The 27,428-nt window shown below is 30.1% G+C and overlaps 2 protein-coding genes across 3 annotated transcripts; one reads left to right on the top strand and one right to left on the bottom strand.

Annotated features, from left to right (window-relative positions):
- Positions 1 to 2,734: 2,734 nt before the first annotated feature.
- Positions 2,735 to 16,575, top strand: LOC136978494 (dual specificity protein phosphatase 21-like). Of its 2 annotated transcripts, XM_067274211.1 has the most exons (5): positions 2,735 to 2,792; positions 3,156 to 3,341; positions 5,476 to 5,614; positions 5,730 to 5,952; positions 16,455 to 16,575. In XM_067274211.1, the coding sequence occupies exons 2-5, from the start codon at positions 3,171 to 3,173 to the stop codon at positions 16,489 to 16,491; spliced, it is 570 nt and encodes a 189-aa protein (XP_067130312.1). In that variant the 5' UTR covers positions 2,735 to 2,792; positions 3,156 to 3,170; the 3' UTR covers positions 16,492 to 16,575. The 2 variants fall into 2 exon arrangements, with proteins under 2 accessions (XP_067130312.1, XP_067130311.1); XM_067274210.1 differs by lacking the exon at positions 16,455 to 16,575 and having other exon boundaries at positions 5,730 to 6,876.
- On the bottom strand, positions 15,653 to 27,356 carry LOC136978495 (transmembrane protein 242). Its single transcript, XM_067274212.1, has 5 exons — positions 27,226 to 27,356; positions 27,045 to 27,145; positions 24,930 to 25,067; positions 22,673 to 22,864; positions 15,653 to 15,673 (listed from the first exon to the last, which is right to left on the bottom strand). Exons 1-4 carry the CDS (start codon positions 27,302 to 27,304, stop codon positions 22,727 to 22,729), a joined length of 456 nt encoding a protein of 151 aa, XP_067130313.1. The 5' UTR covers positions 27,305 to 27,356; the 3' UTR covers positions 15,653 to 15,673; positions 22,673 to 22,726.
- Positions 27,357 to 27,428: the final 72 nt, after the last annotated feature.

Genomic DNA, 27,428 nt, shown 5'->3' with positions numbered 1-27,428 from the left:
TATGTCGGCCCCCGTCCCTCACCACTCGGCCGCACCATTGTGGGCCTGGCCGAACCCATAATGGGCTTGCTAAAAGAGGGCCTTTAGTGCTCACAGGGCGGAAAGAGTTAAAGAAAAAAGTTCTGTTGTGAGTTGTTACTTTGTCAATTGTTGAACTATTTCGTCATTATCAACTCGTTGTTATAGTTTATTGAAATTTTAGAAGTAAATATAGTGATTCTTCAACACCTAAGTAAACGGTAATTGATATACAAGGAATTGCAATGTATAGGTCTAATTTAGTTGTTGTAATAAATACGACGTTAAACACTAATTGACAATATATTATATGTAGATAATTTTTTTTAAAATTGTAAATTATTAGTAAATGTAGCAAATTAATTTTATATTGATGTGATTTACTTGGATCTTGTTTTTTCCTGTTTTGACTTAGTTACCGGTAAATCCTACTTTTTTTTTTTTTTTTTTTTTTTTGTAACTCTTTCCGCCCTGTGGGCACTAAGAGGGCCTCTTATAGCAAGCCCATTATGGGTTCGGCCAGGCCCACAATGGGGCGGCCGGATGGTGAGGGACGGGGCTGACATATTCGGACGGACCACCCCCAAAAAATTCCTGGGATTTTTCGACCCGTTCGTATTCGATTCCGGGGCCTCCGGGGCGGGATCGAAACCCCATTCAATCCCGCCCCGGAGGCCCCGTACTGAATCATACTGTATCGAAACCCCATTCGAACTAAACCATGTTGCCACCCGTCCGGTTTTTTAACTCGAACGGATCACCGGTGTTCTCTCCGCAGTTAATATTCCATTAATTAATTAACTCATCTGCCCGTGCTTTTCTGTAATCCGTGAAATTTCTTTTCAAGATATTCTTCTAAGTAGAATTGCTAAAATCTACTAACGGTCTACATTTATGTAATATTTAAAATAGGCGTTCTACTCTTTGATACATCCAATATAAATCGCTTTTCTTTCGTTAGTTAATTTACATATAAGCATAGCTGGTCACTTGAAGCTGTGTTGTGTTTTTTTTTTTTTTTTTTTTTTTTTGTTTTATTTTTAAAAAATTGTTCTAGAAAAACACACATCAATGTGTAAATAGATTCTCTATGTTTAAATCCATCACGTTTTCGCCGAACCGCGTAAGAGCGCTCCGACACTCCAAGTTTTCGTCATATCTGGTGTTTTGTGGTCGTGTCCGGTTTGAGTCTACACTGCTATATAAAGGAATTTATATTACAGTGGTGCCTCGTATAACGTACTTAATTCGTTCCAGGTGCTCGTCCGTTAAGTGAAACGTCCGTTATACGAAACGCTTTTTCCCATAGAAATACATGTTAAAACATCTAATTCGTTCCGCAGCATAAAATAACCGCACTGTATCATAAAAAAATGAACATGGGATGCGTTCTTTTATTCTTCTGCGTAACTCTGCGCGAGCGACATCCGTTTAAAAATTCCTGCGGAATGCGTTCCTAAATTCCGGTGGGAGTGCGAGTCGTCGAACGGCAAAAACGGCCCCTTGTAGCAGTAGTTTACGGTGGAAAGCAACATGACGTCCTCCATGGCTCAGATAGTTTCGTTTCCGGGTCCATTATGTGGTTTTATGAATGAGAATTTAGAAATTGTGAAAGCGCGAGTTAGCGCACGCGGTGATGTAAGTGTCTTTACGAATTTTTTTTTTCGAGGCTATTTTGAATGCTCTTTCAACAAATAATCCATTTTATGGTTGAATTTTACAATTGGAACCCTTCTTTTGCCTTTTAAAGCTCATATTTTAGAATTATAGATTCCTCCATCACGATACTATCGATAGTGCGGGCGCCGCCATCTTTCTTTCTTTCACCGTCGTTTCTAAATGCCTACAAACAGCAGCGCACTCCCGTAGTAGCGGAGACGCAGAGCGACCGCTATTAAAGAACGCACCCATGGAGCAATCACCAATTATGCCGGAAAGTCCGTTGCTCGAGTCACGTAACAGCCAAACAGAAAGTCCGTTTTTCGCAGCGTCCGTTATTCGAGGCGTACGTTATACAAGGCACCACTGTATATATAAGTACTGTACATTATGGGTTCGGCCAGACCACGATGGGCGGCTGAGTGATGAGGAACGAAGCTCGATATATCCGGACGGACCACTTCCAAAATTTTCTTGGAGATTTTTTGACCCGTCCAGATTCGATCCTGGTCCCCAGAGCGGTAGCCCGCCACCTTGACTGTTCGGCCATCCGGCCGTGGTGAAGGAAGATTTGAGATGATAGTAAGTTAAATGAAAGCATTAGACGCTAGAACTAATCTCAGTTATTTTTAATACACACATAAAAAAAAGAGGAAATTGATTATTCATTTCTTCATAGCATTACATGGATTTTACTCGACGGCAGAATGGCCGAGTGGTCAAGGCGACATATTTCCTTTAAAGAGAGCCGGGTTCGACTCCGGACAGACAGACAGAAAGAAAAAAAATCCCAGAAATATTTTCGGACTTCGTTTGGTTATGTCGGGTTCATTCTTCACCACTCAGCCACCTTATTATGGGCTTGCTGAAGGCGAAAAGAGATTAAAAAAATAAATGAAACTTCAGCCAAATATCGTGAGATACGACATAACAAGATTCGGGAAGTAAAATTCTGAAAACGTGGTTTAAAAAATATATATATACTATATATATTTATAAATAACGTATACATAAATATAAGAATTAATTACATAAAACTTTTTCAATTACGCAACGAATCGAATTAGGTTCTAGTAGTTTAACGATTTTATTATTTACATTTGAGAGGGCATTGCGTAAGCAGAAAAGGTTGATACGTTTTCGTAATATAATGCGAAGTAATTTAATTATCTAAATATCGGTAGAAACGAAGGCATTACTTATTCGCGATTCAATAAAATAAATAATTATTACTTTTCGTAGTTATTAAATTCGAAAGTTTAAATTTTGAAAAAATGACATTGAAATGTCACTTTCTTGATTTGGATTTTAATGTTTAGAATAATTTAAACATTACATTCAAATTACATTAAAGTTTAATTTAAATGGTGAAAGATTACTGTACTTTTTCACACATTAACTATTTTTCTATTCTGAATTTTTATGGAATTTTATACATATACATATTTTTAAATGATTACAATAAAAATCTGTTTCAGATATTTATTGCGAGAATGACATCTCTTTTTTATGACTTTTCTCAAGTAAACGATCATTTATTTATCTCGTCGGCAAGAGCTGTGACCGTAACTAATCTACAGAAAAATAGAATTACCTATGTTGTAAATGTGACAAGAGAAATTCCGATTTTACATATCAAAGATATTCAGTTTTATAAAATACCGGTAAGTATTTTGTCAGATATCACTTTGAGTTTTATTTCCTTTCACTAGAGTAGTTAAATTTTGGATACTTTATGCGTATTATGACGAAAACTCATATATTCATCCTATTGGCGTCATTGATGTCGACAAAACAGTTAAACACCCAGATAGAATTGTCTGATTGCTGTAAAATTTGGCATATGGATACATAAATGATTACGGTTGTGATCTGATTGTGTGCCATGATGAGGTTTGAGAAAGACTGAATCATTGAACTGACGGAAGCAGGATAACTGTTCCAATGCTCATCATCTGGGCCATTCTAACATGATTGAACAGTGAAGGGAGGTAGTGGATGTCGGGGCCATGCCCCCCACATCATACAGCAGGGCCCCCAGACTGGCATCATTGGCAAGTCCCCCTTCCCACTTGAACCCGAACTTAGTGGTGTGAGTCGAGGAACCTAACTGTTCGGCCCCCGCAGCCGCTTTGGGATATGATAAGGCAGCTAAATGACAAAAAATATTATTTTCATTCACAAAGGAAGCACACATTTACGAAAATAGATTAGATTTATTAGAGACAATAGAGGAATATTCCACAAGAAAATCCAAGCAAAGCAAAAAATACACAAGCTGGCCATCTTCATACAGGGCCCCCTGACTAGGGTCTAGTCGGTCACTACGGTGTGGGGGCCATGGTCAGAGCATATGTACAGTACAGTATATGTCCAGAGCCTGGCTGCCTCAATTGAACCACTCAGAAGATCATGTCTTTTTGTCAATGAGTATATATGGAAGTATATGAAAATTGAATTACTATAATATTTAATAAGACTTACATAACTCTTATTGATATTAGGTCATTCGGGTGTTGTTTAATTGAAAAATCCAATATTCTCTTTGCATTACATTACTTCATTATTAAACCAAATTCCAGTAAAAAGACATTTAATATTTACCAATAAACAAATATTTTTGACAATTTTCAGCTATCATCATCGAGTTAATTTCCAGTGTTCAAAAATAGAACACAGTACTGGATTTAGAAATTCAGGTGTCTTAATTAAGAAGAACAATATTTAATGTGTAGATAAAATTGTATTTTTAATTATGAGATGTAAATAGTTAATTTAGTATTTATGAATAAGAATAAAATTTCTAATCACTAGTAAGTAATTATAATTAATATCATATATAAGAAGTGAGTAGTTATAAATTCCAAAATGATTTGAATCTCTGAATAATTGAAATTTGAAGTATTAATTACTGCTTAATCTGTTTATTGATAAATCTATTGTTGATTATATATACTTTTTTTTTAATAAAATATACTTAAAGACATATTTAATAGGAACTATCAGATAATTTCCATAATTTTATAATGATTTATAAAATTTGTCTACAAATGATTGGAAAAATTTAACTTATTATAATAGTATTGTAATTCATGATAATATTTGAGAAAAAGTTTAAAGTTTAGGTAAATTATATTCATAATTAGATTGAAAAAATTATAGTTTGAAAACTAACAAGAATAGCTTTATGATAATATAACACATTAAAAGTTATGCTAATATTAATTATATGTAAATATTTTTGTAAAATGTTTTAACATGTTGCTGTTTACACGTTCTAAACACAGTACACAAATTATTTATAACACAACAACAAAACTATTTGTAATTTATTATCAACACTAGTGAGTAACACACTGGCACCTGACAATTAATTAATAAAGGCACAACACTGGTTCTTTGCCAGCCACACAGCCACACACACTGGTCAGCACTGCTACCTACTCTGGTCAGCACTGCCCGGCCACACCAAAGGGGAAAAGCCCAATTTTTCCCTCTCTAGGCAGGAAGATCTCTCCCTGCATTACCAAGTCTATAGTTACACAACACACCTGACACGTGTGACAGAGCTGTGGACTGTACATCAACACGTGTTACAATTTTGTTAAATTGAATATCAAACTTAACAATTTTTAAACCATTAAAATAAATTATTAAATTCAGTTTATATTAATCATGAAAACTTTTTATTATATTAATCAGTTTTGATTTCTAAATTTTACATTTTTATATAATTTATAAAAGTAGATATTCTTACAGAAAATGAAAATATTTATAACCTTTTTTTTTTATAAACAGATTGACGATTCTCTTTCTGCAAATTTGTATCCGTATTTTGATATAGTTGCAGATAACATTTTTGAAGAATATAAAAAGGGAGGAAAAATTCTTGTTCATTGTATAGCTGGTGCAAGTCGTTCAGCTACATTATGCATTGGTAAATAAACTTTTCAATGGGAAATGGTTCTTCAAGTTATTAAATTTGTTTATGATGAAATTAAAATTTATATTTTTATATATCTTAAATTAATAAACAATTTTATTCTATTTAGTATATTTAATGAAATATCAGAAGATGTCATTGAAGGAAGCATTTCATTTCTTAAAGTCACACCGACCAGTAGTAAGGCCAAATACCAATTTTTTTAATCAGTTAGTTAAGTATGAAGAAAAATTATTTGGAAGAACTTCAGTAAAAATGGTTGAAGTTCAATCTCTGGGCCAAGATTGTCTTATTCCTGATGTTTATAAAGAAGAATGCAAAGGATATGTTTGGTTAGCAAGCATAAAAAATTATTTAAGTGGAAAAAAATAGCAAAAAGTTTTAAACAATTTTGTAATTTAGATTTTATAAGTTATATAGTCATATAATTCATAAAGTATTTAATTGCATTCCCACATAGCATGAGTTAGGAATGTTTTTACATAGGCCTACTAATTAACTTGTAATTACTAGTATTAATCATAATCTGTTATATCATTTGATTAAATCTAATTAAAATCTTCATTATTTTCTAATATGTAGAAAATCACAAATATCAACTCATTTAGATAATGCAATAGTTTTAGACATAAAATGCAATAGTTTTAGACAAAATTTTATCTGAAAAATTTCGTAAATTGGTTATGTTTACATTTATTTTGTGTATATAGTACAGTTTTGATAATTTGAATGCAATTAATTTGAAGGCAGTTATTTCTTTGTATAATTCAATTTGTTCAAAGTTGTATTATATAAAGAAATAACTGCCTTCAAATTTTTTTTTTTTTTTGGATGGAATAAGTCAGTTCAGATATAAGTTAATATATCAATTTAGGTAATTAGAAAATTACAATTTCTTTTAATGTGCCTAGCAAAAAATCTTGTACATAGTGATTAATTCTAAAAAGAATTTACTTTAAAAAAAAGTTAATACTGAATGAGCAATTATTTATTGTGACATCATCACAATGCCCAGGCTACAATTTTTTAATCATATTTTTAATTTATTTAATTTAAAATATATGCTCTCTGCCTCAAATTAGTAGTGGCTTTCCCCTTTACACCATACTTTTCTTTTAACAATAGAGTCATGCTGGTCATCTATCTAACATCTTTTGGGAAAATTTTTGAATTGAAATAACATGACTCCTGGTTTGCATTGGAAGTTTGTACAGTGATACCTTGGTTTTCGTCGATAATCCGTCCAAAAACGAAATCCGAAACCAACAAAAACGGGGCAATTATTTCCATGTGAATCTATGTAAATTCAATTAATACGTTCTAGACATTCCAAATACGTACCAAAACACATTTTATAGAGAAAAAATATAGTGTTTAATAATAAAAGTAATAAAAAATTAATATAAAATGAATATAAAAGACTAATGTAAAGAATAAATGAACATTTAACATGGCATTCAAAGGGCTGCTGGCTCTGGAAACTTTCTTTGGTCCCATGATGGAACTAAAAGGAAAGGAAAGCAATGGAATTGTTTGGCTAGACATACGGGGTAATGCTCACATGAGAAACAATGTCACTGAGCAGGAAAACGGGTGGGTCACGCTTTGTTTTTGCAAAATTAGCAGCGAGATCACATGGGCAAGCTGATGAAATCCGAGGCAACCAACAAAAACCGAGACAAATTTTTCGTTTAGAAAAAATTGACGATAATTGAAGTCAACGAAAACTGAGTTATTAATGTATATAGTTAATGGGATGTCTTGCCCCTAAGGTTTCCATATCTGGTCTTGTCTTTCGTCTATGTAACTCCATTCTCAAAGTTAAGGAAAGGCATACAAATGGATGGACTACAGTGGGAATTTATAAGTCTATAATTTTTTCAAATTGCAGCCCAATAAAGATACAAGTTTATTTGTAATGTACTGCAGACTTAAATGAAATATATCCTCAAAAGCTATTTTGCTATTCAAAATGATCTGCCTTGTTTGTTCCAAACTATTGAAACTGTACTGTTTTAAAATGAAAAAGATAACTTTTTAAGTTTTAATAATTTTAATAAATAAAAAACATATTGAAAATTTAAAACAAACACGGTCTTTTAACAATTTATACTTTTTTAAAAAATATTTTATAATATATTTTTTCATTCAGAAATTAACTATTAATATATGGATGGATCTAAATTATTATATTGTAAATAATTTTATAAAAATGAAGAAAAGAAAAAACACTTAACTACAGAAATTTAATAAAATTTATATTGCTATCTGTAAAAATGCATATAATTATTACATATTGTCTACAGTAAGAAGTATTTGTAAAATTGTATCAATATATAAATATTTATATATATAAACTGAAGTTTTTAATTCTTTGTAGCATTTTTGATGATGATAGATTTTTAAAAGGCATGCACAGTAGATACAATGTGAAAACATAGTGTTTTAAAATTTTACCAGTGTCTTAAGTTGAGAAACCAAAATTAAAATTAAATCTGGTAAAATTGAATTTTATAGAAATGTCTTTAAAATAAAACTATTTCACATGTATTTTATTTATCATATATTAGAATTAGGAAAATTTGCAACCTATTGAAGACTTGATTTTTATCAATTAAAGATGACTTGAAAAACAAATCTATATAAAAAGCAAAAAATCATTTAGTGTGTGTGTGTTGTGTATATGTTACTGTGAAAGACCAAAATTAGAGAATGTCGACACATACAAAATACGTCTGTGAAAGACCGAATATTTGGTTATATTATTATACACGGCTTCTCAGGAGTGTATGTTGGTCATTACTATCACTTATTAACACACTATAACATGCTTATGACACTATGTCGCCGGTGTGATGTGTCTGACACAGCCACAGATAACGCTATTATGTGAGGAGGTGAACACAAACACCGCGATGATGGATGCCATATATGACAGAGAGGCGTACAGTCTGTTAGTGCAAAATCTTTTGAGAGTGGGAAAGAGTTGAATTCGTTGAATCTCTCCTTACAAGGACGCAATATGCACATTTTAAAGCAAACAGAAAAGATTTCAGCTTTCAGAAAAAAATTACAGCTATGGAAAATAAAAATTAATAAAGAGTGTATCAGTGATTGTTTTCCCTTGTTGCACCAGTTTGTAACCTCCAATGAAATTAATTTGTCTTGCAATATAAAATCCATTTTTGTTGATCACCTATCAGAGCTTATAAAAAAGTTCGAAAAATACTTTGAAGCAGATATTGATAAATTTACATGGATTCAAGACCCATTTAGAGCCAAGACTCCATCTGAATTTACTTCTTTAGAAGAAGAATCTCTTATTGACTTGTCTTGCGATAATACTTTAAAGTTAAAATTTGGTAGCATGGAACTTTCTGATTTTTGGATATCAGTAAAAGAGGAATATCCACTGCTTAGTGGTAAAGCTCTACGAATATTAATTCCGTTTGCAACATCCTATTTGTGCGAAGCTGGGTTTTCGGCAGTCGCAGTAATAAAAAGTAAATATCGCTCGAAAATTAACGTTGAACAAGAAATGAGGGTCGCCATATCCAATTTTATTCCGAGATTTGAGAAGTTGTGTAGTGAACATCAAGCCCATCCATCCCATTAATAATTTTAATAATGTTAATCAACAATGAACGTTCAATAAATTGTTTGTGAATTTGAAATTAGTGTTTAATTTATTTTTCAACTAACCTAACCACATGGTGGTTGTCCAGTCTCAATATAGATATTACCGAAACAGTTGAAATTAGATATTTTATATTATCCCAAGGAAAATTGTAAGTATCTGTTTTTAATTTTTCGCTGTTAAATGGATAATCGCTTTTGAAAAGGAAAGTTTTCCAATTTTTCAAGAAAGTCAAAAATTTAGAAAAAAATTGATGTATTAAGGGCGCCGCGAAAAAATCCGATTATTTAGGGAGCCGCAAACCGAAAAAGATTGGGAACCTCTGCATTAGAACAATCGCCGGTGTATGTTGACAAGCACAGATAAGCTTTAGTGGAGGTTGAAACAACACCCGAGAAGCCGATGTTGACAGAGAGGCGACAGTCTGTTGCCAAATCTTTTGTGGGTAGTCGGAGGAAGGACAAGGTCGTACCTCTTTTCTGGCAATGGTTTGGTGGAAACCGCCCACTTTGTCACTGGATGGCGTATTTTTCTTTTGATCCCGTGGGGTGGGGATCATAATCAGTTCATAATTTATAAAGAAAAGTTACTTTCCATAGATGAGATTTCTTTTCAAGAAATATTGCGGAGAGAAGCAGCTGCAGCTAATTCGAAAAGTGGAGGGCAAGGCTATAATACAGGCTGTCATTGCAGAAAGAAGTGTTTCACGAATAAATGCAGTTGTAAAAGCAAGGGACTCTTGTGCAATTCAAAGTGCCATAACAGTTTAAGTTGTTGCAATAAATAAGATTGTACTGTATAACGTTAATCACGTAATTTATGTGTAAGTTTATTATTGGTATTATTTTCTTTAATGATTTAGAATGTACTGTTCGTTTTAGGTTCGACAATAATTCAATTATTTACATGTGCTGTTACTTAAGCTTTCTCCTATTTTGACATACTAAAAAGTTGCGTTTTTGTCTTAACGTAATAAAAATATTTTTATTCAACATTCACCATCAGTGCATGCTGAATGTTGACATTTGCCAGTGTAAGTGAGAAATAATGATATTTAGCAAATATCATTATTTCTCACTTACACTGGCAAATATTTCGTACATACACGAAATGACTGTGAGAATGCCTAGACATTCGCTAGATATCAGTCATTCACAGTAACATATATATTTATATATAAGGTAAAATTATTTAAAATTTTTCAGTTATAAAATTCAAGATATGAGGGTGGATCCAAAAAAAAAATTACAAGGATAATAAAAAATTATTTATTAATAATAGAAAATACAAAAGGGAATTAAGAGGCATACTTGCCAATTACTTTTCCACATAATCACCAAATCTATTTAGGCATTTATCTGAATGCAGGACCAACTTGTATAACCCGGCTTGGTAGAAATCATGTCCCTGGCCATTGAGCCAGTTCTCGGCAGCTGTTTTCACATCACTGAAGAGAACCTTGTTCCAGATAAGTGTTTCTTCATTTTCGGAAAAAGTAAATAGTCACTGGGTCCCAAATCTGGGCTGTTTGAGGAGGTGGCTCTAGACTTCCCACTTGAACTTTTGCAGCAATTGTTGAGTTTTGCAAGCAGTATGGCACCTGGCAGTGTCATGCAAGAGGATGACACCATCACTCAACATGCCAAGGCATTTGCGTCCGATGCCCATAAGAAATGAATCACAGCTTGCACCAAGTGAGACCACTTTTCTAAATGCCTTGCCATTTCAATCACTCTGACACAGTGGCGTAGTGTAGTGGGGGTGGCAGGGGCGGCCCGCCCCGGGCGGCACTTTAAGGGAGCGGCAAAATTTCACAATAAATAATACCTAAATAAGGGGCGGTGAAATTTTCCTCCGCCCTGGGCGGCTGACTTCCACGCTACGCCACTGCTCTGATGTGTCAGTGAACTTACACTACCTACCCACACAACCGCTGTAAGACAACTAGTACCATCTGTCTCCACTCTGGGAAAAAATTCCCTCCACATTAATTACTTTTCAAATGCTGCTGCTTGTAACCTTTTGTTTGGATCTATCTATGTAAATATACAGTATTATACATATATTAAGCAATCTCATTTTCATCTTAAAATTCAGTAATTCTAATTTAGGACAAGAAAACTTTAACATGCTATTGTGCTGCATACTGCATTTGAAATTATTTGTTTTATATGTTATTAGAAATGTGATAATGTGATTCATCTTATAATATATATATATATTTTTTTTTTTTCATTTATTAAAATTCCATTAGCTTGTGTTTCATATTCTAAAATGATATGTAGGGAATATATTTTCCATTAAATACTAATTATAAGGTAATTGTCTGTTTATAATGCAAATAAAATTAATATATATGTTAATGTAATGTTTATTGTGTGATATTTAAACAGAGAATAAATGTACTAATATATGTATTGTTTAAAAAATTTTTCAAGATACTTAGAATAATTCTTAAAGTATAATAAAATATATAAATTTATACTTAGCCTGTTTCAAAAATTGTATATAAACATATATGCATGTAATAAAACTGGCAGTAGAATATTTGATTGAAATTAAATGAGTCAAATAAAATGTGCTTTTCAAAAGTTATCAGTAAGATATGAATTTTATTTCTTATAATGATGACCAATTTTATAACACTTTCATTGCTTAAGTATTTGCTAAATTTGTATAGTTTTATAAAAATTCTCAATACAATACAATCTTGGTAATCCAGCCATTCACTAGTTCAACATGTCCAGTAATTCTGACACTAGTCAACTCTGGGATCAAGTACTGCTCAGATCCATCACTATTGTAAAGTCATAGATAAGCTTCATACTACAAAGGATCCTCGTTTAACATGGCTAACTAGGAAGTTAGCCTTGTTTAATGTGGCTAACTTCCTATTCACTTAAAAGTTACCACTTTAAGAATCTATGTAAAGTTGGAATCATAAATTCATAAAAAATCATATGAAAAAGGTAATCATTAATATCAATTTACCAAATGTAATCATTAATATCAATACCATTAAAATCATTAATATCAATACCATTAAAATCATTAATATAATTGAATACCAGAAATTATTTATAAATATTTATAACTGAATTTTAGAAGAACCTGGTTGTGTTTCATCATTTTCACTGACTGCTGAGTTTTGACATATGAAAACAAATTTAAAGTATGTTGTTTCCTGCAGTTTTTTTTTCATTTAATATAGTTTTATGACAAGATAAGTCTCTCGTCCCATGCTCAAATTTTTCTATCCGTTCAAAAACTGGATCATTTTTAAGAAAATAATTTGTGAATTTGTCATACTTCACAAATGTGTCATGTAAACTATCAAGTTCAAGTATGGACACTCCATTTTCATTGGAATTTTTATCCAAATCCTTGTCATTGTTTTTGAATTCTTCAATTGTATGTCTATCTGACTCTGCTAACTCTTCATTTGTTAATGGCAAACCATGAGAATTGAGTAATTTTTCAATATCATTGAATTTTGCACCTCTCGATTAATTATATCTATTTTAACACGAAGCACATTTCCTTTTAGAAACTGCATCATCAGTTTGCTACTCTTTGTTGACATAATTTTAATCAGAAAATCAGAAAACGAAACAGAAAAACCAGCCAGAACTGAAATGACAAACACATGTGCAATAATGCATCTTATGTATGGTGATATGTATCAATACATACATATATCATGTGATGAAAGAGAAGTTACCATCTGCCAGGGAAACCTCATAAATGCAGGGAATTTTTAAGTGGTAGTCCACAATTTTTTGACCATGTAACTACAGGGACTCAGATAATGAATACTTGTTAAATGAGGACCCCCTATAGTTCAACTAAAATTTCCTATTAAATTTAAATCCCTTTCCACTAAATGTGGCATGATACTGAGCCTGAGCTTGGGCATGATGCTAAAGATTGTTCAGTTCATCATCTTAGGCTGCTCATGAAAAGGTACAATACCTTATAACACAATACTGTATAAATATTGATATAAAAATCATTTCCACAAAACATCCCATTAAAAATACTGCACCTTCCACTAAATTTACCTATTAAATTTAGTGGGAATCTACCAACCTGCCAACACATTACTGGTAACAGCAGCATGCTCAGATAACAAAATGGGAAAAGACAATTGAAAATTATTTTAAAAGGATTTATGATTAATTTGAATACTTCCTATAAAGTATGGCCAGTGTTGCCATTTTAATACTTAATTAATACCCGGCTAGAATGCTTTTTAACTTTCACAAGTACACTTTATCTGACTGAGAATTATTAATTGCAATGAATGTTTTCAATCTGCTCAACAGGCCATCATCTTGATTAATTTGAAAACTAAAATACAGTAACATTTAATTTATATGTTTTTAATTAATACAATGTACTAATATGTTTTTCTTCCTAATGATTAAACAACTAAATTCACTTTATTTCCAATAATCCAACACTCTTCTGGTCCCATGTATAGGATGTGACAAAAGTTTCTGGTACATTTTCAATTTTGACTGCTTTTTATCCAAAGTTTTCTTTGATATATAGTATAAACTCATTTTAACAGATTGCAGAATAATGGATTTTTTTCCCAGATCCCACCAAATCAATGTAATTTTACATCCTTTTAGTGAATCTGTAACTTGGAATAATGAATTTTTTCTAGCACCATCTATTGATTAGTTAATATTTGGGTGTTTCTGGAAATTCATAGAGTTTGATGATGCACTTGTTACATCCAGGATACATATTGTATAATTGAAGAATTGTATGAAGAGAGTCAGCAGCCTGATACAATTGTAGAGAAGCCACCTAGTGAATGTTCTGATTCTGATACAAGTATAGTGCTGAAATTTAGCAAGGCCATTGAGTATTTCCAAGTTGTGAAAACCTTTAACAAGTATCAGCATAAATGAATGGTCTATGCATAACATTGCTAATATCAAACAGTTACTGTATTCATTAGTGGCAAACCAAGATGGATAAGTATTTTAACAAATTGTGCAGTTAAGTAAAATGCTACTTAGCATACATAATTTGCTCTTTTTGTACTTATAGTATATACAGTTTCCATCAGCTCTGTCTTACACATGTACAGTACAGCATAATATACAATCTTGTAACATAAGTGTTTCTATAGAATGAAGGATAGCGATCTCAAGAGACTAAATAATTTCAAGTGTAGGTATTTCTTATATGTAGGGAATTAAAAAACAAATTTTTTGAAATTTTCCGGGCGTGGAATATCCATTGATCATGATATAATGGATTCTGATAATAATGAATGATTTTTGCTGGCCTGAGTGATCCATTACAATGAAATTCTAATATACTGTATAGTCAATGTTCAATTTTTTACACCTTTAATGGGGAATTGCAGTTTAGAACCTAATGCCATGTATGAAGTGAAAATTAGTGGAAAAATTACATTATAATAATTGTCTTAAGATTACTGCCGAAAATGTTAAATTCCTGAATTTGTTGGAGTATTTACAAGACAAGGTCATTTTGTTTTATAAAAGGGCATTGATCATAACAAAGAAAATTTGTGCTCATGTAATCTTTCTTGAGTAATGTTTTGCTTAACAGAAAGAGAATACAAATGAGCTTAGTTGCCCTCATAAATTCTGCATGGTAAAAATTTCTAAAAAGTTTCTGATATGGTGCTAGAAACTTTTAGAAATTTACAACTTTTGTTACATTTGTTTATTCACTGATGATCTGCCAATACTGTTGCATCCAGCTTCAAATCATCAAAATGCATGAACAAACAGTTAATCCAACATCAAGTCCACCAATACAAATCCCCAGTCTCACTTATCAGATGGATGGGAGTCTAGTAGAATGCAGGGGATGAAGTTTATTGAACAAAAAAAACAGATATTAACCTCTTCCTAGATGGTTGTTGAAAAATTGCATTGCATTTGTTCAAACTTGTTTAAATGTATAGATAAATTGTTTTTATCTTTATACATTGGATAAATATAATTAAATTAGAATAAACTAGAAAAATTTAGACTTTTTTGCTCTGTTACGTATATACTTTTAGATGAAGAAAATAAATGATAAATAGGAAAATATTTCCAGAAACTATTAAAAATTATGGATAAGAACAATTTAATTATTATTTTTTGAAATATGTGACATAACATTGCAATATGTTTAAAATCCTGATTCTTGCTGAAGAATCTTTGATTGACATTTCATTTGTGAAAACACCATGCCTCAATCTGAAGTATCATTTTTCAAGGCCTAGAATGTTTTCATGATCACTGTTACTCATGCTCTGCGCATAAGAGGAAGATGTTACTTTCATCAGTGCTTCATGCATCTCAGGAAGAGGTAAAAAATATGGCAAACTTTGCTCTTTTCACCTCCACATTTCCAGACACCAGGAGGCTCTTGCACAGCTCTATACAAATATACATACAATCTTGCAGAAAACCAAAATGATAGAAATTAAAACAATTTTCTCATTCTGATATTGTTTATAGATTAAATATACTTCTGACAATATACTGTAGTGAAAGGCAACTGATGAAAGCTCAATTTTCAACATGCAACATTAAAAAAGCAAGGCACATGCTGGTAGCATCAATTTTTTTAATTCACTCAAGACTGTCATGCATTCATTTTGCTGAGCTACTAAATCATCATTCTAAATTAAAAAACAAAATACTATTAATGTAGGAAAATGTTGATTAAGACTATGATTTTTCAAAGATTGATGCAATAAAATAATTTGTTGAGAACAGATGAAGGTAGGAAAAATAGTGCTATTGGTCCTGGAACTAACTCATTAAATAAGTTGGACAATATGTTTGGGAAAATGAAGGTAACAAGAATGATGCCAGTGAGGCACCACTGTATTTAGCTTTTCAAATATAATAAGTACTAAAATATTCTATTAACAATTTAATTTAAGAATTTAGTAATTAATTTTTTAACTGTTTTATGTTTTATAACATTGCTGATAGCAAACATTTCATAACACTTTTAACTAATAGAGAATGTTCAATATAGTCTGTAGATCTAATTAAATTTTTAATAATTATTAAACTATATTTTTGCAATTAGAAATTTACTGTATCAGTTTTAAAATATTTCCAAAATGTATTAATATTAAAATGTAAAGTTCTTTCTTTTAAATGTTATATATAATTTCATAATTTTGTGATTGATTATTTACAGGGTTCCTTATTACCATTACCAAGGCAAAGCAACATAATGCTGTTTTAGAAATATTTTTAATGTTACAGTTCAATTTATCATAAATATATTTATTATTAAAAATATTCATATATCAAACTTACTATTGTTGTTGTTATTTTAAATTAATGTAGATTTGTAAACAAATAATCTTTGGACTTAAAAAATATTTTGGTAATAAATATTACAATAGATTATTAAAAAGTAGTGAATGCACTATCTTTCTCAATCTACCTTCAAATTCTATAATGTAAATTCGTTCTTTTTCATACAAAATAAGAATTCAAATTATTATGAATAACAGTTTCTATGATAATAAATTTTCAAAATTATTTTTGTAAATATAAATCAGTAATAGAACATAGTAACACATAGAGAAAAATGGAATATTTTCATAAATATAATCATTTTTTTCCCATATAGTTTCAATTCCCAAGGTAGAGTTAGCTTTCCATAGTCAAAACAAGGCAAATAAAATAATTATATCATTACTAGCTGACCCGGCAAATGCTGTTTTGCCATATAAATTATTTCTAGGTAATTTCTAGTGTAGACAAAAAATAACTAACTTATTGTAAGTGTGTAAGGATGTGGTATATGCGTGAAATAGGCATGGAGCGCAGTGAACGATGAGGGAATATAAAAATAACAAATGCCAAACATTATTATTTTTAAGTTATTATAATTTATTCCTTAAAATTATATATCATTAATTAATTACGACAGTAACACTAACAAACAATATCAATTTCTTAATGCTATAGCGTGAACAATATTTTTTGTTAGCCCATCTTTAGCTAACACAAACAAACTGGATGGTTTACCCACTCAAGAGCATGCCACGTATAATTGTCCGTGTGAAAAACATGGCGTGCTCAAATCTAAGCCACAAATAGACATCGTTTGGCCTTGGGATTTGTTGATAGTCATTGCAAATGCCAATCTAATCGGAAACTGAATACAAAAAAGACTGATAATTGATCAGTTATCGAGCGGGATGAAAAATGATTAAATTACTAAAATGGCTATTAAAAAATAGGGGTTGGTGATAAAAGGGTAAAAATTTAGGGTTGTATGTATTTTTTAATGCCACATTATAGAAAAATAAAAACAAAAAATTTTGTCCAAAAATTAAAAAAAAAAGGTTAAGGGTCAACAACCCTTATCACTTAGGGGTATGAAAAATAGATAGTAGCCAATTCTCAGACCTACTGAATATGCATATAAAATTTGGTAAAAATCGGTAAAGCCGTTTCGGAGGAGTAAGGTAACTAATATTGTGACACGAGAATTTTATATATAAGATTTATGGTGATCCTGTTACAAAATAAATGATTTTAATAAAGATAATAATGTGATTATATATAACCTTTATCAAAACTAGTTTTGGTAAATATTACTATTGTCATACATTTTTAAGTCCTAAAATAAATAAAAATATTACAATTTAATTTATACCACAAAAAGTTGGAAAAAAATATTCAAGTCGTATGTTTTAAATTAGGTTATTTTAATCAATTATATATTTTTAATTGACTGTTATGTCTATTAATTACTTTAATAGTAAGGTTTCTAAAGGTTTTTTTAAATCAGTGATTCAATATTTTAAGATGAAACAAAGTACTTAAAGATAGTATGCATAAAAAATTAAAGTAATTTATAAACTTCTTTTATCGTAATCAAAAACTTTTCTAATTTCATTATTAAGATGTAAAAAGCATATTTACCATACCATATCTGAAATAATAAAAAATACTGTAAAATATTTCTGTTCAATGAAAATGATGAATAATGATTGAGTTTAATATCAATTATGAATAATGAATATATTTTGAAAAAAGTATTTTCTTAAGAAATAAAATTAATAAGTCTTACTAAATATTGTAATATGTAAAAAATTTTTAAAAACACTAAAAAGAATCAAAAAACTATTTTAAATATTTTTGCATTTGAATTTAATTTATAGAAAACTTATAAGTTAAATTTTTTATTAGAATAAGAAGTAAAACAACTACAGTGCCTGTGACTGGTGTGCTTCTTCTCCAAGGAAATCAGAGGACTTCGTAAATGACGACGAATATGATGACATCGGTTACATGTGACAATGTTCCAGAATGAATTTTTCTAAAACAACGGTCAACTTTGATGGGAAATTTAAATTTAGAATACAGAATTCCATTATGCCTGAAGAAGAACCAGACTAGGTTCGAAAACATTTGTGAAGTCCTCTGATTTCTTTGGAGAAGAAGCACGCTGGTCACAGGCACTGTAGTTGTTTCACTTCTTATTTTAACTCTTTCTGGTGTTTATCCTTTCTATTTCATTTTTTATTAGAATTTTCATGTGTTATATTTTTATTTAAGATGGTAAGATGATTTATTATTAAAAGATTATTATATTCATCACAATTTAGTCATTACATTTTTTTAAAATTTTCTTTTTATAATTTTTTATTCAATTAAGCAAGCTTTGCAATCCATAAATTTATCATAATCTTCAAATAAAGAATTTCCATATTCCATGTAATCAAATAAAAAATAAAAAACTGATTTTATTGAAATTAATGGAATTGTAAAATGACAAATGTTAACAAGATGGATATTTATTTTAATATAAAAAGTTAAAAAGTAATTTAGAAAATTTCAGTTAATAGGCTTATATTTTGAAAATTATTAATTTATTTTATTATTATTGAACATAATCATAGACATTCAAAAATTATATAAATTGTGATATCACCAGAGAAAACATCAAAAATATTTTAATTAAAATTTTGCATCAATATCAATCAAAAATATCTTAAATGAGGCCATCTACAGAAAATATCAAATATCTATTCAAAATAATTCATATTTAATGAATACATTTATTAACACACTAACCAAAGTATATAGCATTACCCAGGGAATTTCACCAAAGATACTATAACTAGATTAAATTTTATTATGGTTAGATACTATCATATAATGTGGGGGTGTGAGTTGGTTGTTGAAGGTGTTGGTGAACTTTTTGCAGAGCTTAACAGTTGTATTATAACGTACCAGGAAATTATAACCATATTTTGGTCGAGTTAAGGATGTAGATATTCGTTAATAGATTGATTTTGGAATTAATCATATGCCTATTATTAATTGCTGGAATAGAACCTAATCCAGGTCCTCTTTCCCATTCTCCCCAACATTTGAGTGAAATGGACATGCAAAAGAGGGGGCGTGGTAGGCCACGTAAGCAAAATTTTAAAGAAACAGTTAAAGAAAATCAACTGGATCATCTATTGAATGAAGAATACCTTCAAATTGAAGAGGAATACAGTGGAGGTAGTCTTGATACCACAAGATCTACGAAAATACCTGAATATTTCCAAGCATTAAGAGATAAGGATCCCCTGGTACAGGATGATTCACAATACACACTAAAATCAATATATGAACTACTACAAAATAACTTTTCACAGCTTAATAGGGAAATTCAAGGAATCAAGATAGAACTTAATTTAATGAAGGAAGAAAAAAAGCATTTTCAAGAAGAACTGGTAGTGTGTCACAGAAAAGGGAAGAAATAGAGGCATTATCTAAGAACAATAGCCATTTTAAAGGTATGTTTGAATTTGAACTAGATAAATTAAAAAATGAGAGAACTAATAGAAATATCATAATCATAAATTTTCCATTTACTTCGACCAATTATGCTAATGAAATCAATCAGTTTATTAAAGAGGATTTGAGAATTAAAAATAGCTCTATAGAAAGCTTAACCAGGATAAATTTTAATGGATCTAACTCTATTGTGAAGATTGTATTAGATTCCTTGTATAATAGAAACTTGATATTAAAAGAATTTTGGAAATTAAAAGCTAAAGTTAATAGCGAAGAAAGGAGAAAAAATAAAACAATTTTTATAGTCAATTTATGCAAAAGATCCAGATTAAGAAGGAAAAAATTACAAACGATAATTAAACAAGAAAGATTAAAAGGTAACAAATTAATTATCAGAGATGACTGTTATATCATAGAAAATAAAATATTCACATACGACATTAATTTAGATAAAGTGATACAATTAAGTAATTTTTAGGAAAAAATTGATTAAGTTCCTCCATTGAGGGATCCAAATAGTGATTTGAATATTTATAATGTTACAACAATAAACCCAGAAAAATTTGTACTGAATAAGAGAAAATTGGAAATACAGATATTCAAATAGTTAATGAAAATTTAACAGCAAATTTTCCTTCTATAAATACAAATTGTAATGATAATAATAAATGTCTAATAGGTTCTGGAACTTCCAAGTCTGTAAGGAAAGTTTCATAGTGTTGCCTAAGGTAATATGAAATTTCACTCCACCATTGGTTTAATAGTGACATGGTTATCTGAAATGCGTAGAAACTAAGGATTTTTACAACAAAACATACATTGGCAAGGCGCCGGGTATTAGTGATTGGGCATCTGTCTGGTGACCTATTGCTACTGGCCAAGGAATAAAGATAGACGAGTTATATCCTTTTCCAACACAACTAATACTAAGAGGGAATTCCGAAAAAGTAAATATTGTAGTTATCTATGTTTCACCTATACCAAGTTATGGAGATGAGAGGAAAGTTCATTTGACAGTGATTTCTAGCAGAGTTCGGAACAATATTATTGGCATATTATCACACGAGGGAATTAGAAATCTTATAGGAACTAGGACAATTTAAAGGCGGTACTATATTTGCATCATTTTAAAAGTATAAAAAGAATATGAGAGTTAAATTTAAACAAAGTTGATATGATATTTTCATGGATGTAGGGATCTTTCCCAATTTATATGTTTTGTTCTTGTAAAGAAGCATTAGAGTCCCGAAATGGATATTACTTCTGTGTGTTGTATATAATTATCAATGTAAATAGCAAGTACAAATTTCTTCTCATACAGCAGAATTGTAACTAATTATAAGTTATCCAATTTGTTAAAATTTTTGTAATTAAGTTATATAGCATGTTATTTAAAGGTTTAACCTTTCATTAATGAATATGTGTGTCAATGTTAAACTAAATAGTTAAGATATATTATATGGAACTAATATGTTGTTATATGATTGTGATTGGTTAATAATTGAAACACCCCATGTAACAGGTTCAATCCTATTACAATAAACATTACTTACATAAAAAAAAAAAAATATCATATAGTGTTCAACACAGGTATATCTGTGATAACACAGGAAATCTTGTTAAATGGTTACATTAAATGTAAATGATCTCCTACAGAAGATTTTAGGATATACAGGGTGGGTGGAAGTAACTAGGCATTGAGAAATTGCTATAATTTCTATATTTTAAAAGCAAAGATGATGGAAATTATTTGACATGTACCTTATTAAATGGAAATATAAATAAATGCCTTAAAATTCAATGTAGGCATTACATTGAATTTTAAGGCATAGGGGAAGATACTACTACTGTTTTTCAATATGCTGCATTTGAATTTAAATCAAATTAATAAAAACTGCATTAATTGTCATTCACATAATATAAATGGCATCCAAGAATTTGTCTTTAAAGGTGCTTAAGTCAAATCAAATAACGAAAATTTATTACATATAATACAGTATTATATTATATACAATATTACATAGCATTTGTAAGCATTTTTAGCATGAAATACAGCTAAAAAAGTAAAAATAAGGCTTTATTTTGGAGGTCAGAAATGGATTAATCTATTTTATATTGTTTCTTATGGGAAAATTTACTTTGGTTTTAGAACAACATTTAGGAACAAATTATGTTCAAAAACTGAGGTTTGACTGTATTAATTTTATCTCTTTACAAGAATACAAACTTAACCCCTCCTCTTTAGGACAAATTCAGATACTTAATTAATTAAAAATTAGTTTCAATATAGCCTATGAAGTAATCTGGTAATTTAGGCTTAAGTTTGATTCAAGACAATAAATAAACAAATATTAAACTCATTGAAAAAGAAGCAGCCAGATATAGGTGCATACAGGATATGTCTATATACTTTATAGCATTAAGAAGTTTTTAAATTATATCAATATAATGTATTTCCAAATGTTTATTTGTATGTAAAAATTTTTCTGTTTAATATGTTTAGTTAACTTGGAATTGTTTAATGAATAACTTTGTGCTATGTAGCATGTTATATTAATAAATAGAAAACTTATGAATTTAAAGATAACAACTGAATTTTTATACTCACTCATTTAATTTTACATATTTATTTTTTTAACAAATAATATTTAATGCATTTTATGTCTTTTTTTCTTTATCTTCTTCAATTATATAATTTATAAGATCCCTTAAATTTTCAAATTCAGTTCTTCCTTGTGATTCTGGATTTGTAATCCTTGGCAACATTGATCCCATTTTTTGTCTAAATTCTTGTAACTATAAGGTAAAATGACTTTTAGTTAGTTTATTGAATGACATTGAAATAATGCTGCAACAGAATTTAATTCATTATCATCAATAGTAACAAAACATCATATTTAAATTTTTTCTTAAAAATATTTTAAAAATTACAGCAGATATTGAACAAAATCATAGATTTTTGTTTTTTTAAAGACAAAAAAATTGCATTATATATACTATATATAATTTAGCATTGAAGAACTCAAAGTTCAGATTTACAGACAAATTTAAATATCATATACTCAAATATTTATGTTTATCCTGCTATTGCCTTTTTTATATTCTCTTGCTTAAATAAAATGTTTCTCTTTTAGTATTGTAGTACCCCAAAGGATGGTTTCCATATAAATCACAACCGTACCCAGCAGAATTAAAAACATAAACCAACACCTTAATGTTCGCTGAGAGATTTTTTTAATGTAACAAATGTTTTCGATCTATTCGTTAGATCATCGTCAGGTTAAAAAGAATATTTCTTAAATGGAACACCAATTTCAAATTCAAAACATTAATAACCAATAACATTAATAAAATAACTGATACATTATAAAATATACAACAAGTGTAAAATAAGAACTCATTACCCATACCCAAGTATTAATATTACCTATCCTAACTAGAAATAACTCAATTGAAATATACTAAAGTTCAAGCACCTTCTATAAGTTTTTAACGACATATTTCCAAGCCGAAAGAAGACCCTCCGTGTCCCTTGCGTTATGGATGGTTTCCACTATACAAAATTGTGGAATTTTGTATAGTGGAAACCATCAATTTACAATTTTGTCCAGCAAAATGGATTCATATAGACTGCCGTCTAGCAACAACCCATTTACAGACATCAAAGTTGCAAAAGAGATTGGGTAGATGTCATTCTTATTTTGTGACAGTATGGATGCTTATGGATAGAAGTCACCAAGCAACAGCCAATAGGAAACATTTTCTGTTCAAAGTTATGGCAGCTTGCTTTTGTCCATTGTCCATTTTTATATGATCAGTTTTGGAGAGAATATTACAGTAAAATTAAAAAAATAACTACATACAGACAAAAATTCTTCCAGAATTTTTGTCATTCTGTATGTAGAAATTAAAGCCAAACAACCACTGGATTACATTGGGCTATTTTTCCGCAATTATATTTAATTAATTACTAAATAATTTGTCACTAGAGAGAGGGGATAAGTGCCATCTCTTATTAAATTTAATAATTATAATTAACTTTATAGGATGAGGGTGCTGAAGGTATCCCCAGTCAACACCTTAAGTAACCAAGGATGGTTATATCATATTTAATTAAATATGTCTGGAAGAGGAGATTTGACTGGAGGCTTGGGTAGCGTAACTGGCAATGCATCCGCACAGTAAGTGGGAGTTGTGGGTTTGAGTCCCACTCCAGGCCAATTCATTTCTTCCAGAATATTCTAAATTATTTATTAAATATTAATTTAATTATAATTATTAAATTTAATATGAGATGGCTCCTAACACCTCTCTCTAATGACAAATTATTTAGTAATTAATTAAATATAACTATGGAAAAGTAGCCTGATGTAATCTGATGATTGCTTGGCTTTACAAATTTTTAGGGTTTCATGATGTTTGTTTATGAATTAGAAATTGTTGGTTATTCTAATCTCACCTAATATTGAACAGAATACTTACTAGTGTGATCAAGTATCTGTTTTGCTTTTCTGTAATGGTGTGATTAAAGCAGATGAAACTTTCACATAATTGCCTACAGATGATTATGTGGAATATTTTTCAGTAAAAATTACATTCAAAACAGAGGTGCCTCATGTAATTGCTCAAAAACAATTAGGTGAGGACTTATGATAATTATAATAATTATATTTGTTTCTTTAATTTTATAGTAATAAAATTATGATCATTAAAGTGTTCATGGAAATGACCTGAGTAAAATTTATAAAGCTATCTATGTTTTATTCAAATTAAAATATTGTTGGTTTTTTTTTCCTATCTTTTTCAAGAAAATTAACATTTATACAAAGTCTGAAAATAAAATATTAAGTTTAATACTTACATTCTGCACACCTAATGCTTTCCATACTGCATAACAAAATAAACTGAAACCTGTTGTAGCATATAATGTCCCCCAACCTAATGCTCTCAAAGCCAAAGAACCTCCACTTTCAGGAATATCTGGGCTTCTTGTTATCCCCTTTAAATAATAACAATAATAATATTTTTAAAATATATTTTAAATGTATAAATGAAATTACAAGATTTTTAAAATATGCTTTTTAAATTTATTACACATTATATAAATGAAATATGTAAGATTTAGAAATTAGTATGCAAAAAATTAAACATCAAAAAGTAAAATGTATTTACTCAAATGTAAGATGTACTTTTTTCAGGTTTTAATATCTCTGAGAATAGAGTACATCTTAGATTCAATATAATACATCATATAGCAACCTCTAGTGCCATGCATCTTATTACTCTGTCATTAATTCCATTGCATTTTTGTAAATAAGCTCTCGCCTTAATTATGGAAACTAAACAAGTTAAGAATAAAATACTGTTAACAAAATAACCTTTCATGTTTTACTTTTGAAAACTTATTTATTAAAAAAAATTACATCATTTATCAACAAGTCATATATTCATCAGTTTCTTCATTGCTGCATTCCAATACCTTATCTTAATATTACTTTCATTCTGTTTGTCTTCAACTTCATTATTTTCAATCTTATTCTTCATTATATTCTTCAGATTCATTAATTATAACCAATATTAATCTGAACTTTCCTAAAGCACTTGTAATTAGTTTTAGCTATTTCACAGGTCTCAAAACTTCTTACAATTGATTTTTATTTGACATTAAAAACAGTGGAAGTGTGTCAAAACAATTTCCCAATTTGACTGTCTTCTGTGTTCTTTTGCTGTGGACAATGAGATTCTCAAGAAGAGAATATTATCTTTTTTATCATAAGAGTGAACTAATCTGTCACCTGGATAGAGTCTGCATTCTCTAGCCTTCACTTCAGGGACATCATCTCCAAAACTAAATCAAAAGTTATGTCTATGAAAATGATGTTACCAAAAATATATCTATTATCTAAGATTACATCCATGGGCTTACTTTTGGAACTAGAATATTTAAGAAAAAATATCCAAGTATTTAAATTTATCTAATCTAAATTTATAGTATTATAAATTTAGACAAGCAATTATTTATTCCAATATCGTCACAATGCCAGGTTGCAACTTTGAGCAGGGGCAAGCCACTACAAATTTGAGGTGGAGAGTATATATCTCCATCTCAAATTAGTAGTGGCTTTGCCCCTGTACACCATACTTTTCCTGTTGTGTGCTTCGTTGCATGCTATTGCTTGCACCGTGGACCTGGATGAGGCAAGCCCCCAAACTCCTTAAAACTATATAACATCAAATACTCCAAAAACAGTCAAGTGGGCTACTCAAAGCCAGCATCGTTGCCTGGGCCAAATAGTTAAATGTGATAGTCTTAGCAGAGCGATGCAACTCACAATCTCATGCAACCCAATTTTGGGGGCCATAACTCTAAAAGGTTCCTTTGACTTGTTTGCTCCTATGGGTATGTTCTACAGCTCTGATAAGGTCCCAACTATCTCATTCAGAACTTGAATTGAGCCCATTGCTCATTATTATTATTATGGGCTTTCCAACCATCACTCATAATATAAGATCCACAGTTCAGTTAAATTACACAGTGTCTGCTCCTTCTTATCAGGTACTTTAACAAGAAAACATTTCCCAGTTACTGCCTCTATACCACCAAACACCCAACGTCCCTGTCTCTATTGTCCCATTATATTTTTGGCGGAAATATTTAGATTCGTCTACTTCCGCAACAATTGGTTTCCCGCTGTTGGGATCAAATAAAAAAGTTCCTTTGGAATACAGTTGATTTCGCTCAATAGCGCGACATCGGGAACACAGCTTTTCGGGGCTACAAAACAGCGGGGCTTATAGGATTTGATTCCGTTCTTGAATGTTTTGTCTTAATACACGGCATGTCTTACTAACTGACCAGGCTAATAACTGGAATCGACTGTATTTATATGATTATTAATTATTAGGTTTTTTAAAAACCATCACTTTCTTTTCAAATCCATTACTATTCTATATATTTCACCTTTTTTGTACATACCTTTAGAAATAATGTTGGCTCTTTCTTTTTTGCTATTGCTAATGTTAAACCAAATCCAAACAAAATAGATGCTCCTGTAATAGATCCTAAGAATATTCCACCTGATCAAAAAACAAGTTTTATAAATATACATGTAAATTTATTTTTATTAAAATTTTAAACATTCCATAGCATGCTCTACTTAATATTTTTTCTGATTTCTTTTTCTTTTCTTCCTTATTAATTTGTTCTAACAAATCATGCGAATCTCTCCTCTCCATCGTGTGAAATATTTACAAAAATAGTTATTTCATTTGAATGCAGATGACGCTGTTGAAGGAATAGGTTTCAGTGTTGCCATTTATTTTCAATTAAAATGTTTACAAGGAAGAACTGCGATATTAC

This window comes from Centruroides vittatus, unplaced genomic scaffold, assembly GCF_030686945.1.
Source record: "Centruroides vittatus isolate TY-2023 unplaced genomic scaffold, ASM3068694v2 contig_543, whole genome shotgun sequence".
NCBI classification, from domain to species: domain Eukaryota; kingdom Metazoa; phylum Arthropoda; class Arachnida; order Scorpiones; family Buthidae; genus Centruroides; species Centruroides vittatus.
Note: the sequence above shows the minus strand (reverse complement) of the source record. Positions and strands in the feature narration are given on the sequence as shown.